Source organism: Nerophis ophidion, linkage group LG06, assembly GCF_033978795.1.
Source record: "Nerophis ophidion isolate RoL-2023_Sa linkage group LG06, RoL_Noph_v1.0, whole genome shotgun sequence".
Lineage (NCBI taxonomy): Eukaryota > Metazoa > Chordata > Actinopteri > Syngnathiformes > Syngnathidae > Nerophis > Nerophis ophidion.
Window position 1 is genome coordinate 44,370,383 of NC_084616.1, and position 18,317 is coordinate 44,388,699.

Here is an 18,317-nt window from a genome sequence, read left to right on the forward strand (position 1 = left end):
AAACATTCAAACCATGAAAAAAACCTAAACATTTGACCAAGGTATGAACCATTTTGGGCTTGATTGCACAGCACAGCCCATTTGGATGAAATAATGCTGTCATGCTTTTTGAGCAAATTGGCAGAGTGGGAGAAAAGCTCACCTGTATTCACAGAAGGTGTCATCATTCATTGCTTGGGACTCCTCGTCAGGGTGGCGGTCTTCCTTCTCTTTTACTGCAAACAGGGGACATTTTGGCCATTAGATATAATGTTGTATTATTTGGGCTGTCAGGAAGCACAATGTGGAAGACAGCTCAAAATGGCAGTAAAACATTTGGTTACATTTAATAAATAGCTGCATGTCAATGCTTTCACACAGAGGAAAGCATCACTTAACAGTCAAGCAAAAATAATAAAAAATCCACATGAAAGCATTGAGTGCATGCCAGGGTTAGAATACAAAATATGGGAGTAAAAAGCTTTTGGGGGGATAACAAAATATGGCACATTGTAAACATCCTATCAAGTCAGTACACAGAGAGCTTCTATTCTGCCTTTCTCTTTGTGTATTCACTCCTTGAAAAACACCAGTTGAACTTCAACAGAATGAAGAAAAAAAAAAAGTTTCCATATAAAAGAGCAAGATGGGCGAAGACGGAGGAGAGGTCCAAAAGAGTTGTGAAATGTTCAATACTTGTCAGAAACTACACAGGTTGAAGTGGGTTGCAAGGGAGACAGCTTGTGGGGAAAGAAAGCAGATTTGAGGAGGGTGAATTTGTCTCTGCTGCGAGGCGGCGCTGAGGCCCAGTGGGAGCGTGTGCAGAGGTTTGCAACAGAACCACCTGATTCCTTCTCATCTGTTTTGACAAGGGTTTTTAAGATATATTCACAGATAAAATTCACTCAGGCATGCACACCGTCTCACGTGCAGTAGCAAGGCTTTTCTCATGAGCATTTAGCAGGACTTCATACTAACTAATGCAGCGTAATAATCAACTGACACATTTACGTCGCGCTAATTTATGCATTTTGTGAAATTGTGTTCTGACACTAAGTGCTTTGGCTAAGGATGTTTTTTTTTCTGGATAAATATGCAGTTTGCTTAATGTGAAACTTAAAAATCAGCATAGTGACATTCAGTATTTGCTCCAAGTCGTCTATAGCAGTGGTTCTCAAATGGGGGTACGCGTACCCCTAGCGTTACTTGAAGGTATGGCAAGGGGTACGTGAGATTTTTTTCAAATATTCTAAAAATAGCAACAATTCAAAAATCCTTTACAAATATGTTTATTGAATAATATTTCAACAAAATATGAATGTTGGTAGGCTTTCCCCTGACAGTTTGTCTATGTTTTAGTTTTTTCCTCTGCATGTGTCTGTTTCCTCTGTGTTTAGTATCTCCTGTCTTTAGTTCCTGCCTAGTGCTCTTATTTTGTCAGCTTCCTGTCTTGTTCCCTGAGTGCTGTGTTCCTCCTCAGCTGCGGCTGATTGGCACCTGGCCACACCTGTTGCCAATCAGCCTGCTCCTATTTGTACCTGCTTTGTCTTGTGTCAGTTGCTGGATCATTGTATTGTCGTTGCCACATGTCACTCTTGTCGTGCTACCTGTTGTGTCGTTTTGTTACAGTTACTACCTGCCATGTTACATTTTGTCCCGGTCGTCGTAGCGGTAAGCTGTTATCTGTTAGCATTAGCCCTCTCCACTTTTTCTGTTTGTTTTCCACTGGCTTCCATGCTAAAGTTCCTTTTTGTTTTTCTTCCTCCCAGTGCTAGCTCCCTTAGTTTGTTATCCCGCCCACGTGCGTGCTTTTTGTTTATTCTTGTTCTATTATTTATATTAAATCATATCCAATTGCCTGCCTCCAACTCTGCATCTTGGGGTTCATCACCAATTAACTGTGACAAATGTAAATTCATAAACTGTGAAAAGAAATGCAACAATGCAATATTCAGTGTTGACAGCTAGATTTTTTGTGGACATGTTCCATAAATATTGATATTAAAGATGTATTTTTTTGTAAAGAAATGTTTAGAATTAAGTTCATGAATCCAGATGGATCTCTATTACAATCCCCAAAGAGGGCATTTTATGTTGATGATTACTTCTATGTGTAGAAATCTTTATTTATAATTGAATCCCTTGTGTATTTTTCAACAAGTTTTTAGTTATTTTTATCTTTTTTTCCAAATAGTTCAAGAAAGACCACTAAAAATGAGCAATATTTTGCACTGTTATACAATTTAATAAATCAGAAACTGATGATGTAGTGCTGTATTTTACTTCTTTATTTTTTTTTTCAACCAAAAATGTTTTGCTCTCATTAGGGGGTACTTGAATTAACAAAATGTTCACAGGGGATACATCACTGAAAAAAGGTTGAGAACCACTGGTCTATAGGTACTGAAGGCCTTATGTACTAAATGTTTGCATGTATTAAAGCATGTGCAAACTTTTAAGCACACACAAAGAGAGAAGAAGAGGAGGAAATGCAAATATTATTTAGCACCAAGCGTGATCTATCAAGGCTGAAACTGTTCTGCCACCGCTGTATTGCGTCCATATTTAATAGGTACAAAAATGTAGCGCAGAAATACATGGCCGGGAAAAAGGAGGCGATCACGCTGCAGCTCTGTCATACGTATCCTTTTCAACATAAATGGAGCATAAAAATATTAGAATAATTGTTAATAATAATACTAATATGGATTAGATTTATATAGTGTTTTTCTAAACCCAAAGCGCATGACAGAAAAGTGGGAACCCATCATTCATTCACACCTGGTGGTGGTAAGCTACATTTGTAGCCACAGCTGCCCTGGGTTGGACTGACTGAAGTATTAGAATAATTATTAAGTGGTAATGATGGGAACGGCATGGCTCGGTCTGTAGAGCGGCCGTGCCAGCAACTTGAGGCTTCCTGGTTCGAACCCCAGCTTGCCACGTCTGTTGTGTCCTTGAGAAAGACACTCTTGCTCCTGATGGGTTGTGTTTAGGGGCCTTGCATCCATCAGTGTGTGAATGTGTGTATGAATGGGTGAATGAGGAAATAGTGTCAAAGCGCTTTGAGTACCTTGAAGGCAGGAATACAAGTACAACCCATTTAACTGTAGAGCTGCTGAATGACTTAAAAGGGAACGGTTGTGCAAAACCAACTTTTCCTACCTATTGGTATCTGTTTATGTGTGTTTGGGATCTGCATAATTCCCGAGAGTTGAGGTGGGCGGGGTTGGGGTGCGGGGGTGTATAATATAAGCAGTAAGAGTCATGGATGCATTGCATTCTGGGTAATTGTCAAGTTGCGTTTATAATGTGTTACAGAGCCGATGTTCTCCAGAAATCTGTTTTCCATTCTTGTTTGGTGGGGGTTCACAGTGTGGCACATATTAGTAAGAGTGTTAAACTTGTTTATATCACAACCTTCAGTGTAACTTGTATCACCCAGCATGCCTTCCAATCTCGTCGGTGTGACGAAATGCGTGTGTCAATTGTAGGTTATTCCAAGCCTTCAGTGCTGGAAATAATAACCATAATAAAGTTTTTTTTATTAAATGTGGTCTTCGTGATGGTATCCTCACATCACACTCAATTTTTTACTGCATGCCATTGGTAAGCGCAGGGGTGAGAAGAGATTTTAAAGTTATTAGCGCCTGCTTACTATTACCGCATGCCTTGAATAGGCGCAGGAGTGAGAAGAGGTTTTAAATCAATTAGCGCCCCAGCGGCTATTCAAGGAAATACGGTATGTCCAAATGGAATATTCTGTTCATCCATTCTCCATCTTTGATATTAGGGCTGGGCGATATTGACAAAGAAGCATACCTCAATATATTTTTACTGACATGCACCTGGGGATAGGTTGATTGGCAACACTAAATTGGTCCTAGTGTGTAAATGTGAGTGTGAATGTTGTCTGTCTATCTGTGTTGGCCCTGCCATAAGGTGGCAACTTGTCCAGGATGTACGCTGCCTTCCGCCCGAATGCATTTGAGATAGCCTCCAGCACACCCTCCGACCCCAAAAAGGGACAAGCGGTAGAAATGGATGGATTTATGGATTGTATACAGCTCAAATTAATGTTTTATCCAGACACATATATTTATCCAAATGTGGCCAAGTAGACTCGTTGTGGGTTTCCTGGACGTCGTCTACATCAGTATTTTTCAACCGCCGTGCCACGGCACACTAGTGTGCCATGAGATATTGTCTGGTGTGCCGTGGGAAAATATGCAACTTCACCTAATTGGTCCCAAAAATATTTTTTGCAAATTAATAATCAAAATATGCAAATAATGTGCTGCTGCTTAGTGTTGTGTGCTGTGTAAAACTCGTAACCATGTCATACTCCATGTCAGTAGGTGGCAGCAGGTAGTTATTTGCCTTGTAAAAGTCGGAATGTGTCGGGTGAGACGAGGATGATTTGTCGTGATCCCAATATACAGACCACAGCGGGAGGCAGGATGCAGGTAAAAAGGTCCGTATTTTTCGGACTATAAGTCGCAGTTTTTTTCATAGTTCGGCCAGGCGTGCGACTTATACTTAGGAGCGACTTATGTGTGAAATTATTAACACATTACCGTAAAATATCAAATGGTATTATTTAGCTCATTCACGTAAGAGACTAGAAGTATAAGATTTCATGGGATTTAGCGATTAGGAGTGACATATTGTTTGGTAAACGTATAGCATGTTCTATTTGTTATAGTTATTTGAATAATTCTTACCCTAATATGTTACATTAACATACCAGGCACCTTCTCACTTGGTTATGTATGTGTCATATAACGTACACTTATTATAGTTGTTCACTATTCTTTATTTATTTTAAATTGCCTTTCAAATGTTTATTCTTGGTGTTGGGTTTTATCAAATAAATTTCCCTAAAAAATGCGACTTATACTCCAGTGAGACTTATATATGTTTTTTTCCTTCTTTATAATGCATTTTCGGCAGGTGCAACTTATACTCCGAAGCGATTTATTGTCCGAAGAATACGGTATGTAATGCTTAAACCAAAAATTAACAAAAGGGAAAGGCAAAGGAAAAGGCAATGGCTACGCAAAACTAAAGTAAAAATGAACTGGCTACAAAGTAAACAGGAACAAAATGCTGGACGACAGCAAACACTTACGACGTCCACAAAGTACATCGGTACATGACATGCCAATCAACAAAGTCCCCACAAAGAAGGATAGCAACAACTTAAATAGTCTTTCTCGCTAACACAAAGCAGGTGCGCAGGATAGCGCTGAAAAGAAGACATGAAACTGCTACAGGAAAACACCAACACAACAGGAAGGGCCACCAAAATAACAGCGCAAGACAATACCTAAAGCACTACGCACAGGAAAACACCAACAAATAAGACACGACGTCCTGGAATAGTTACATTTTTTAACGTTTTCTGCTAAGTTTAATTTTTTAACGTTTTCTGCTGGAGGTGTGCGTCAGTATTTTTTTATGAAAAAAAATGTGCCTTGCCTCAAAAGGTTGAAAAACACTGGTCTACATCGGTAAAAAATTACATTTAATGAAGTCAAATACAAATAAGGCAACAACAGAAAGTACATTTGTTCAGCCGATATAGGCATTCACATCAACTACATGAAATTGCATGAGAAGCTCGACAGGACACAAATAAATAAAATGAATAATAACAATAATAAACTAAAATAAATCTATGGAAGATAATCCCTCTGCAATCTTCCACTATTTTCTTTTCATATATAAACCGCCGCCTTGACGTTACCTCTTCTCTTCTACGACTCTCTCGTCGTCTTTTGGGAAGTCTGTTGTGAGTTGGCCTGTCCCACATGTTTTACCTCTAATTTCAATTAATCGTGACTCATCATAGTAAATAACGTCTTGGAAGGAGGGGTTTAGTAGCCCATGGAGGAGGAGCTGGGGAGAATCAAGGAACACAACAAATAAGCGCTGTTTGGATGGATAGCCATTTTAACAGTTCATAGCAGAGTGTGAAGCTACTGGGATGAGAATCAGCACTTCCAAGTCCGAGTCCATGGTTGTCGTCCGGCAAAGGGTGAATTGCCATCTCCGGGTTGGGGAGGAGATCTTGCCCCAAGTGGAGGAGTTTAAGTTCCTAGGAGTCTTGTTCACGGGTGAGGGAAGAGTGGATCGTGAGATCGACAGGCGGATCAGTGCGGCGTCTTCACTAATGCGGACGCTGTATCGATCCGTTGTGGTGATGAAGGAGCTGAGCCGGAAGTCAAAGCTCTCAATTTACCGGTCGATCTACGTTGCTATCCTCACCTATGGTCATGAGCTTCGGGTTATGACCGAAAGGACAAGATCACGGGTACAAGCAACCGAAAGGAGTTATTTCCGGGGCTCTCCCTTAGAGATAGGGTGAGAAGCCCTGTCATCCGGGAGGAGCTAAGAGTAAAGCCGCTGCTCCTCCACATCGAGAGGAGCCAGATGAGGTGGTTCAGGCATCTGCTCAGGATGCCACCCGAACGCCTCCCTAGGGTTTTGGGCACGTCCGACTGGCAGGAGGCCAAGGGGAAGACCGAGGACACTTTAGGAAGACTATGTCTCCCGACTGGCCTGGGATCGCCTCGGGATCCCCCAGGAAGAGCTGGAGGAAGTGTCTGGGGAGAGGGAAGTCTGGGCTTCTCTGCTTAGGCTGCTGCCCCCGCGACCCAACCTTGGATAAGCGGAAGAAAATGGATGAATGGATGGATAAATTATATCGATATTACGATATTTCCTTAATTCCTATCTTCTTTAAAAAATATATGCATATACTTTACAAACTTGAAATATCGCCCAGCCCTACTAAATATAGACACAAAACAGTGGCCGTGAAACAGTTTCAGTCTTGATAAATCACATTGCGAGTGCTAAATGATTATATTGGCATCTTCTCCTCCCTGTATTGTGTGTTCTGTTAATCAGTATATTTTTGCCTCTACATGGATTGCAATCCTTATTTTGTTCACACAATCCTCAGCTTTGAATGTTTTATTCCTTTCAACACATGCAGGTCAGAACTTTTGAGTGGAGGAAGTCCACTTTTTGTACAAAACCCAGACAATTGTCATGAGAAAGCCTTGAGCCTCAAGACGGTTTAGTCATTGGTGTCAAGCCTCTTGGAGGGTGGTATGTACAAGCAGCAAACACGCATGCATGATTCCAAGAATTTGGGGTTTTGGGGTTGAGGCCCGCTCTTTCAGAAAGTCAACAAAAAAGGTGGACGATGTTGAGGTAGTCATATTTTGGTTGACTTCCAAAAGAACAAAAGGAGAGCCGAAACCGAACCCCGGAGAAAAGACTAACTGACCTTTGTCCATGGCGAGCATTTCTTGTCGCCCGGGCGGTGGCGTACCTGCATATTTGCCACCTTTGTTTCGCCCCAAAAAGCAGACGGTGAGGACGACGAGCGTGAGGAGCGCCACCGCACACATGGTCCCGATGAACCAGCCCCTGGTCGAGCTGCTTCTCTGGTGACCTGCCACACCTGCGGACAACCACAGCAAACATTTAAGCTCAAACACCATGGCAGTTTTGAATTGGAAACATAACACAAAGAGCATTGAGTGAATGTGAGAGATAAAGACAAACACACACATCACAGGTGCTATCTAAGTATCGTTATGCTACAGTAGAACAAGTACTACACACAACACAAAGTTTGTCCCCTCTCACCTGTGACTTGCGTCTGGATAACGTCTTCGAAAATACTAGCATTATCGAGCAACGCCTTGGCCATGAGGCGCACTGTGTACACTGTCCCGGGTTTGAGGCCACCAATTACATGGAAGCTTTGGGACGTGTTTACCGCCTCGGAAATGCGCCAGTTACCGTCACCTACACACAAGCGAAGCAAGTGCACAATTTAAAACAGTTGTCCCGACAAGATATACTGTCGGCACAACTGCTAATAATTATGTTATTAGAGGGTCCACTGTATATTACGCTTGAACTCAACTATATATTTAGGGTAACACTTTAGTATGGGGAACATCCATCCATCCATTTTAAGTTGGATTTAAGTTGCACCACTGGCCCAAAGATGCGAAAGTGGCAAGAAATTGGACGAAACTTGTTCAAAATACGAGGGTGTGGGGAACGCCGACGAAATGGTCAGTCGTTTGTTCCGCACACTTTACCAATGAAAGCTATGCTATTACAGGGATGGCAAGATGGTGTGGATATCCTGCGACACTCAAAGCAGATGCATTTCCAACGATAAAGTCAAGACCCCCATTGAATGTGCCGAAGTGTCTGCACATTTTACCGGCGGTGCCAAGGCAGACATGGCACAGAGATGTATGGATAACCTGCAAATCATTTCCAACGATAAAGTCAACTAAATCACAAAGGTGAGTTTTGTTGATGTTGTTGACTTATGTGCTAATCAGACATATTTGGTCACGGCATGACTGCCAGCTAATCGATGCTAACATGCAATTTAGGCTAGCTGTATGTACATTTGAAACTATATTTGCATCCAGCGTTTCCCTCCACCCGCATTTAATGACAAACAAACACTTACCAATCGATGGATTTAAGTTGATTCCGTGTCACAAGATGCGAAATTTCCGATTGTTGGTCTGCACATTTTACCGGCGATGCTAAGGCAAACATGGCCGAATAGCATCAATAGCTATTCACTCAATAGCTTCAGTTTCTTCTTCAATTTCGTTTTCGCTATCTGCCTCCATACTCCAACCATCCCTTTCAATACATGCGTAATCTGTTGAATCGCTTAAGCCGCTGAAATCCGTGTCTGAATCCGAGCTAATGTCGCTATATCTTGCTGTGCTATCCGTATTGGCATCACTGGATGATGTCACAGGAAAATGGATGATGGCTTCACAGATAGCGAAAATCAGGCACTTTAAAGCTTTTTTTAGGGACATTACGGGATGGGTACAATTTTGAAAAAAACTTCAAAAAATAAAATAAGCCACAGGGAACTGATTTTATTGGTTTTAACCCTTCTGAAATTGTGATAATGTTCCCCTTTAAGGTTACTAATAAGCAATAATTAGTGAATTAGTGAAGTGAATTATATTTATATAGCGCTTTTTCTCAAGTGACTCAAAGCGCTTTACATAGGGACACCCAATGTCTAAGTTACATTTAAACCAGTTATTGAGGGAAGACTCTTAGTTAATGGCTTACTGGTTGTATAATAAGGCCATACAGAACAAGGCATTAATAAGTACTTAATAATAACTAATTAAGAGCCAATATTTTACTAATTTGCATGTTAATAAGCAACTAATTAATGGTCAATATGTGTTCCCCATACTAGAGTGTTACCATATTTATATATGGCTGCTTGTATAAAACTGTCCATGTTGCAACTTAAGGCGATGTCGCCGTAAAACTCCTTTCAGACTGGGAGCGGAGAAAGAATCTTACGGTTATTCATATAGGCCACGTAAAGCTGAGAGTCCTGCTGTTCCACCCTGGCAGTCCAGCTGATTTTGGCATAGGTGTCACTCACATAGGAGCTTATGTTCAACAGGCTTGGAGCTGATAAAGGAAATGCAAAAAGGAGGGGGAGACACAGAGAGAGAAAACACACCGACAGGGACAGAAAAGAAGGGAGGAAAAGAAGATTAGCAGTGGCAAATAGGATCCCCCCACAGTTTGAGAACTGTGCACCTTGCAAAAAGAAAAAAAAACGGAAATGACAGTTAAAAAAAGGCCACCCCCAAACCCCCACACTTAATTGAGCGGTGCTGGATTTGGGACTCATAAAGGGGCGATGTAACACTGGTGGGCGTGAGTGACATCTAGTCCTCGCTACAGCACAGTCAGTGCCTCACACAAGCATGCACAAACACCGAAACAGATTGAAGCAACTCAATGCCTGCAGCCTTATTGTTAGTTGAAAGTTCAGATACATGAAGACAAGTTGTGTGAACATTTGCAAGTGGGAGCCGTGTACCCAAAGACGGAGGACGAGCAGTAGTGCCTGGGATAGAGCGGGGGAAGGAGACAGAGCAGATGTGGCCTGAAATGAGAAGAGAAACCTCAGATGTTTAAATTCCTGCATTAATGCTGGTCAGACCTACACGAAAACACACAAGCTAATACAATAAAAAAAAAACATATAAGTAGAACCTCTAAAAAAGGCCTAATATTGGGACGTACAGTTGTGGACTTAAGTTTACATACACTTGTAAAGAACATCACATGGCCAACGATTAGACCTTATGGAGGAGAGTTCTGTGGTCAGATGAAACAAAAATTGAGCTGTTCGGCCACAATACCCAGCAACATGTTTGGAGGAGAAAAGGTGAGGCCTTTAATCCCAGGAACACCAAACCTACCGTCAAGAATGATGGTGGTAGTATTATGCTGTGGCCCTGTTTTGCTGCCAATGGAACTGGTGCTTTATAGAGAGTACATGGGACAATGAAAAATGCCGATTACCTCCAAATTCTGCAGGACGAGGGCGCAGTTGGGTGTTTAAACAGGACAATGACCCCAAACACACGTCAAAAGTGGTTAAGGAAGGGCTAAATCAGGCTAGAATGAAGGTTTTGGAATGGCCTTCCCAAAGTCCTGACGTTAACGTGTGGACAATGCTGAAGAAACAAGTAAATGTGAGAAAACCAACAAATTTAGCTGAACTGCACCAATTTTGTCAAGAGTGTGGTCAAATATTCAACCAGAAGCTACAAAAACCGCCTTATTGCAGTGAAACTTTCCAAGGGACATGTAACCAAATATTAACATTGCTGTATGTATACTTTTTACCGAGCAGATTTTGGTAACATTGTCAGTAGACCCATAATAAATTCATAAAAGAACCAAACTTCATGGATGTTTTTTGTGACCAACAAGTATGTGGTCCAATCACTCTATCACAAAAAAACAAGAGTTGTAGAAATGATTGGAAACTCAAGACTGCCATGACATTATGCTCTTTACAAGTGTATGTAAACTTTTGACCACGACTGTATTTACAAAATTATGTTTCTGTCACATATACAATACCTTTGACTAATGTTTTGTAAAAGATCCTGAAAAGTAGAGGAGCATGCCTGTTATGTGAAACGGGGGTGAACAACTTGTTTTTATTGGAGGGCCACATCGCAGTTGTGGCTTCCCTCAAAGGGCCCGTTGTAACAGTAAATATGTATGAATATAAATGGATATTAGCCTTGTTACACAATTTGCATGGGCAATTGTGTTTCAACATTATATTTTTTACCGAGAGATTGATGGATAACTTGCTTTGAAATCCTAAGCCAACTCGACAAGCAGATCATTATGTATTTATTATTGATAACCAAAAACAAAATGCTTGAAATTTCTTGTTGCATGGCCAGTTAATATTCAACATTAGAAGATACACGGTATAAATAGATTGACATCCAAATCGCGATTTTTATTCATTCCTAAATCAGTTCAAAATTTTTAAGAGTTGACTTAAAAAAACAATTTGTGTTTGCCAAATAAATATGTTTTCCTTTTTATTTTAATTGCATTGTAAATGTATATCCTATATATTGTATAACCAGGATTGGTTTGGAATTAGGGTTGCTCTATTTGCTTTAATTAAATTGATTAACACTCTGTGTTTTTTGTAAATTATATTTTGATGATAGATTGATAAAATTACATTCTTCTATAAGTCATATATCAACAGCCAAGAGGAGCTTATGGGACCTGTAACCTGTTTTGAAAAGGTTTCATAATGATTACAAGAATTGTGTTGAATTGAGAATCGATTCTGAATTCAACCGCCATCCCGGCTACTACAATTGAATCGCGAGGGGCCCCATATATTTCCACCTCAAATATGCAGTATTTTTTTTTTCTTTCTGTCAAAATAAAAAAATATATATATTTAGCCATAAAGTATTTTATTGACGCACATTATTTTCTGCCTTTGACTGGCCACATCAGCACCGTGTGACTTGAGTTTGACACCTGTGATGTAAAGGATCTTTGACCAGCATTTCTGCAGCAGGTCCTTACAAAAACCATAAACTTACTTGTTATATAGAACAGACTGTATTTTCCGGACTACTTTTTCCCAAGCTTTGTACCCTGCGGCTTATACAAAGGTGCGGCTAATAAATGCACGCGTCTTCGCTACAGGTTAAATCATGGAATGGATTAAGCGAAGAAATCAAACAATGTCCTAAAATGATCCTCTTTAAGAAACTGTTCAAACTCAAAGTGTTTACAAAGTATAGTAAAAATAATCCTTTCTGTTTTGTTTGATCATCCGTTTTACTGCCGTGTTACAGGTACTGTTTGGAAATAATTCAGGTATGTAAAAATACTTTTACAAAATCTTTCTTTGCAGATATTTATTTCCACAACGTATCTGTGTATATCTGAGGCCAATAGATGAAGAAATATTTTTTTCTTCTAAAATTCAGGGTAGGGTTTATAGTCCGGAATTACTGTATTTGACTATTTTTTGGGGGCATAGTGCTTCAGTTTTAATTAATGACTGCATTAGTGAAGTTGTTGCAGAATCACGACCAAACTAGAGCCTCTAACTAAAAGTTACAGCCCTGTATTTTTCACGTTTCAGCACTGCGATTACTGGTTTACTTCTCCGTACACTTTAGAAAACACTAGTTTCTGAAAAAAAAAATGTCTATGGATCTTCTCATTCACCCTATGTCATTGTAATCTCAGGGCATCCAATCGATCGCAACTAGTTTAAGTCTAAATCAATGAGCATGAACTGATGAAACCTACTCGATGAGAGGCATAACGTATTCTAACACAAACCGAAAAGTCCAGTTGCGATCAAATGATTGCCTTGAGAATAGTTTCTAGAAAAGACTGCATTGCACTTTAGAGGTTCCACTGTATAATAAACTATGCGAATAAATACAACATTGCTGGTACTACAGGGAAACTGATGGCTGAAGCAGACTGTTCAATAAAAAAAAAGCAGCCCTAAATGTCAGCGCTACAATACATGTCAACAACTGTGACATCAGTTAGTCTACTCTAAGGCATCCTGTACTGAAGTCTAGAGCACATCTCTCACTACTTCAACATCAGCGAGCTTGCTAGCTGGAGGCGGTCATACATACTGCTCTCAACAGAGACCACAGCTGCAGTCAGCAACAATGTGAGATAAAAAAAAAAAATAGAAAGCAAAACCACAGATTATTACTGACGTTTTCAATAGAAAGCCAGCTTTAGGGTTTGGACACAGACGCACACCCGCACACACATACACACACACACACACACAGACATATTCTGACACATGCAGAATTCGGAAGTTTACCACAGTTTTGCATTCCGCTGTACACAGATGGAAGACTGAATGGGTACAATGCTAGTGGGATGTTTGCATGATGAAATTGCACAATCAGCTTGAAAGCGACAATAGGGCATAGCTTTTAATGCTCCATAGCATTCCCCTGAAACTCCCCGCTGCTCCCAGTTGAATTATTTGTACTTTTGAAATGCAAATTGATAGCGGTAAACATTACTTTTCAAGGTGCCAGCGGTGGCTTCATTGTCATTATTGTCGCTTTGCGTCAACATTTGGAATGCTCTGCTGTACTTTATACTTAATTGCATCAGGCACGACGAATGAAAATGTTGAAACAATATGAAACTTATACTGCATTGAGGTCTGAACACACCGCAACTTATTATTGCCGCACCAGCCAACATGTGTGTATGTGTGTACATTTCTGAAGGGACAATTAAATGGGGCATGCACTTCTGTAAAGATGTCCTTTTGCCCAAAATTATTTTATACAATGGATTTACATAGCTCAAACAGGTGAAGAATAATTTAATATAAGATGTAGAGCTGAAACGATTCCTCGAGTAACTCGAGTAATTCTTGCCTCGTTTAGTAGTCAGAGCTCACTAGGGATTACCTAAATGACTTTTGATGTTTAAATTCATGAAAATTGTTCTAATTGTTTTATTTTTGATACTAAGTATATAGTGTTATTTTAACTTTCTCAGGGAATAATAATTTGAACTAATTTAATATATGTATTTTCATCTCAAACATGTTATGATAGCAAAATGAACATTTTGATTACTGTTTTGCATGCAAAGAATGCAATGACCTGTATTTCAATGTTAAAATTTAAAACAGTTGTCATTTTTAAGTGGTTTGTCTTTATATATTGTTTATATCTGCGATGAGTTGGCGACTTGTCCAGGGTGTACCCCGCCTTCCGCCCGATTGTAGCTGAGATAGGCGCCAGCGCCCCACGTAACCCCAAAAGGGAATAAGCGGTAGAAAATGGATGGATATTGTTTATGTATTGTTGGCAGGTTGAAAAAAGCTCAGCGGATTTACGTGGAGAAACCACCATTTAAACGACACCGTATAATAATCATCAAAAACGCACGAGAGACAAGAACTTAGTTTATGCGGTCACACCACACAGCACATAGGGCTGTGAGTGCACCTGTTTTTATTAGCACACACAAATTGGCACATTCAACCAACGGACGCGTTTCAGCTGCGTGTGTCAGCCTTCAAATAATGAAAACAGCCGTTTAGAAAATACAAGACAATTAAGCCAAACGCAATAATTGATGGGACATCTTAACATGTAAACCTTTAATAAGCAAAAATCTGGCTCCAGCCCGGCTGCACCAAATAATAAAATAAATCAATTTAATAAAGTCAAAATAAAAATAAGGCAACAACTTCTATTTTGTAAAGAAAATTTATACAGCCAATATGGGCATGCGCATCAACAACAGGATTTGCCTGAGAAGTTAAACAGGATAAAAAATAAATAAATAAATAAATAATTAAGAAAAAATATGATTTATCCGATTACTCAATTAATCGATCGGGATATCCGATGGAATACTTGATTATTAAAATATTCGAGTAAGATGTTTTCTTGTGTGCTTACAGGCAGAGGGTACATTTAAATGGGTACCTGACTGTGAAAAAGCCTGGGAACTACGAATATATACTAAACACTCTGCTTTGGAAACAGTATACACTGTACGTAAGTCAGTCTTAGTATTAAAAGCCAGTGAATTATCAAAATAATTACTTCTTTAAAATGTGCAACATGAAAACTAATTATACACCTTAGTGGATTTACCGTCGCACAATTAAATGTTACTTAATTATGACAGTAGATCTGTAATAAAGTTTTAGAGCTTTATGCGCTCCTGTTAGTGTGGTGTTTAAATTTCAATTGCTGTGTTTTTATGACTATATGCCCCCGCCCCCCGCAGCTTACCATTACGAAAATGAAAATAATCACTGCTGTTCGCTTGTGCAACGTTTGTGCTGGTTTGCGCCACAAAATGTATGCTGTTAAGTACAGATTGACAGATGTGTTTTTTTCAAGGCCGATGCCGATAGCGATTATTAGTCAAGGAAGCCGATCAGCGATATTTAGAACTAATATTAATTGGTAATAAAATTCATATTATTTAACGTATATGTATGTGTCCCTTAAGATCTCACTGAAAGCTTTGTAAGGCTTTTAGTTTTTTATTTAGATTTTTAAAATTATTTTTGAGGAAACGTCCAATGTTCAACTGTTAGCAACCTAATGATTAATGTAGCACTAATGTTGTGGTTGATTTAGCGCTAAACAACATCAGGGGATTTTACGAATATCGTACGTGTGTCTATTTATCGATATTTGCATTTCCTGGGAAAATTGGTAAAATAGGGGATTTTTTTCTGCATCACAATAACTCACCATCTACTAAATTTTATACAATTGTATAGCAGTTTATGGATTTAATACATTGTAAGGTTTCCCTTATATAGTGAGCATTTATACAAAATCAATTCTAGGCTCCTTCTCGTAGCTTATAATTGGGACATTTCTCAAGCTGGCTGACATAATTTCTTCCTGGATGTTGCAGAAAGTATTAGATTGCTGTCTCTGTTTCTTAACCTACAACATAATTCTATTGTTCGTCAATATATTTACACAAAGTTGGGATTTTTGGCTGGGATATTTTTTCTGTCATCTTAATGTCCATCCATGTATGTCGCCTTTCTTATTTGATTGAATCAGGGAACAAGAATGAAACTCACTGCGCTTCTACGAAAGAAACCGATAAGAAGACGGGAAAGAATGACAAAAACTGGATTCCCCGGCAAAAAAATGAAAGTTTTGAATTCTAAGTAAAAGAGATGTTTTGTGTACAAGCGACCCAAGATTGTGGAGGAAGAGAATGTGAGAGGGTGAGGAAGTGGCGCGTAAGCGCTGCAGCGGAAAAAAGAAGTCAACTCTTCACAAACAGGTAAACGCTTGACCAGTTCCCATAGCTATCTACTTAACAATTATATTTAAAAAAAAAAATTAAAAAAAATACTGGTATCATTTGTATATATTGTATATTTGTATGTATTGTATCTGCTGATGTTGCATGATGTAGATGTAAAAAAGAAAACAAAAAGAAAACCAATTTACAGTTTATCAAAAAATGCAAAATATGATGAGCCTGTCTGATAATCGTCCGATAATCATTTGCAACTTTTACACAGATGCCTGGAGGGTGCCAACTTTCCAATGTAATTCACACAGTATATTCTGCATTCTCCTTTGCAATGAAATAATTACGTACATATCTCATGCATACGTATTAGCTTTAGTTGTTGGTACAAACCCTGTTTCCATATGAGTTGAGAAATTGTGTTAGATGTAAATATAAACGGAATACAATGATTTGAAAATTATTTTCAACCCATATTCAAATTAATGCACTACAAAGACAAGATATTTGATGTTCCAACTCATAAAATGTATTTTTTTTGCAAATAATAATTAACTTAGAATTTCATGGCTGCAACACGTGCCAAAATAGTTGGGAAAGGGCATGTTCACCACTGTGTTACATCACATTTTTGTTTAACAACACTCAATAAACGATTAGCAACTGAGGAAACTAATTGTTGAAGCTTTGAAAGTGGAATTCTTTCCCATTCTTGTTTTTATGTAGAGCTTCAGTCGTTCAACAGTCCGGAATCTCCGCTGTCGTATTTTACGCTTCATAATGCGCCACACATTTTCGATGGAAGACATGTCAGGACTGAAGGCGGGCCTGGAAAGTTCCCACACTCTTTTTTTGCGAAGCCACACTGTTGTAACACGTGCTGAATGTGGCTTGGCATTGTCTTGCTGAAATAAGCAGGGGCGTCCATGAAAAAGACCGCGCTTAAATGGCAGCATATGTTGTTCCAAAAGCTGTATGGACCTTTCAGCATTAATGGTGCCTTCACAGATGTGTAAGTTACCCATGCCTTGGGAACTAATGCACCCCCATACCATCACAGATGCTTGCTTTTAAACGTTGCGTCGATAGCAGTCTGGATGGTTCGCTTCCCATATGGTCACGATGACACGATGTCGAATATTTCCAAAAAATATTTGAAATGTGGACTCGTCAGACCACAGAACACTTTTTCACTTTGCATCGGTCCATCAGAGAAGCCGGCGGCGTTTCTGGATGTTGTTGATAAACGGCTTTTGCTTTGCATAGTAGAGCTTTAACTTGCACTTACAGATGTAGCGATGAACTGTATTTAGTGACAGTGGTTTTCCGAAGTGTTTCTGAGCTTATGTGGGGATATCCTTTAGAGATTGATGTCCGTTTTTGATACAGTGCCGTCTGAGGGATTGAAGGTCACAGTCATTCAATGTTGTTTTCCGGCCATGCCGCTTTGGTGGAGTGATTTCTCCAGATGTTCTGAACCTTTTGATGTTATTATGGACCGTATATGTTTAAATCCTTAAATTTCTTGCAATTGCACTTTGAGAAACATTGTTCTTAAACTGTTTGACTATTTGCTCACGCAGTTGTGGACAAAGGGGTGTACTTCGCCCCATCTTTTCTTGTGAAAGACTGAGCATTTTTTGGGAAGCTGTTGTATACCAAATCCTGGCACCCACCTGTTCCCAATTAGCCTGAACACCTGTGGGATGTTCCACAAAGGTGTTTGATGAGCATTCCTCAATTTTATCAGTATGTATTGCCACATTTCCCAACTTCTTTGTCACATGTTGCTGGCATCAAATTCTAAAGTTAATGATTATTTGCCAAAAAAAAAAGGTTTATCAGTTTGAACATCAAATATGTTGTCTTTGTAGCATATTCAACTGAATATGGGTTGAAAATGATTAATATTCTGTTTTATTTACATCTAACACAATTTCCCAACTCATATGGAAACGGGGTTTGTAGTTACCAATAGCAATTTGCATAATAAGCATTAGCTGTCATAGAATGTATATTCTATCATAACAAAAACATGACTGTAAGTTGTTTGGTGCTTCTCTTGGACTGCATTTGTGCATGCACCAAAACCAATGGTTTTATTCGGGCCGGTAAATTAGTTTATTTCCTGGTGTTCTTAGTTA

At 39.3% G+C, this 18,317-nt stretch overlaps 1 protein-coding gene across 8 annotated transcripts in view; it reads right to left on the reverse strand.

Annotated features, from left to right (window-relative positions):
- LOC133554755 (neural cell adhesion molecule L1-like protein) overlaps positions 1-18,317 on the reverse strand; it is a 156,483-nt gene that overhangs the window by 30,866 nt on the left and 107,300 nt on the right. For 3 of the 8 annotated variants that reach the window (XM_061903863.1, XM_061903859.1, XM_061903865.1), the window contains 6 exons: positions 13,026-13,046; positions 9,902-9,967; positions 9,370-9,483; positions 7,645-7,806; positions 7,280-7,456; positions 143-215 (listed from right to left, as the gene is read on the reverse strand). In XM_061903863.1, coding sequence (XP_061759847.1) covers positions 143-215; positions 7,280-7,456; positions 7,645-7,806; positions 9,370-9,483; positions 9,902-9,967; positions 13,026-13,046 — 613 coding nt within the window. The remainder of the gene's footprint in view (positions 1-142; positions 216-7,279; positions 7,457-7,644; positions 7,807-9,369; positions 9,484-9,901; positions 9,968-13,025; positions 13,047-18,317) is intronic. The other 5 variants (XM_061903864.1, XM_061903866.1, XM_061903862.1 and 2 more) reach the window with 4 other exon arrangements.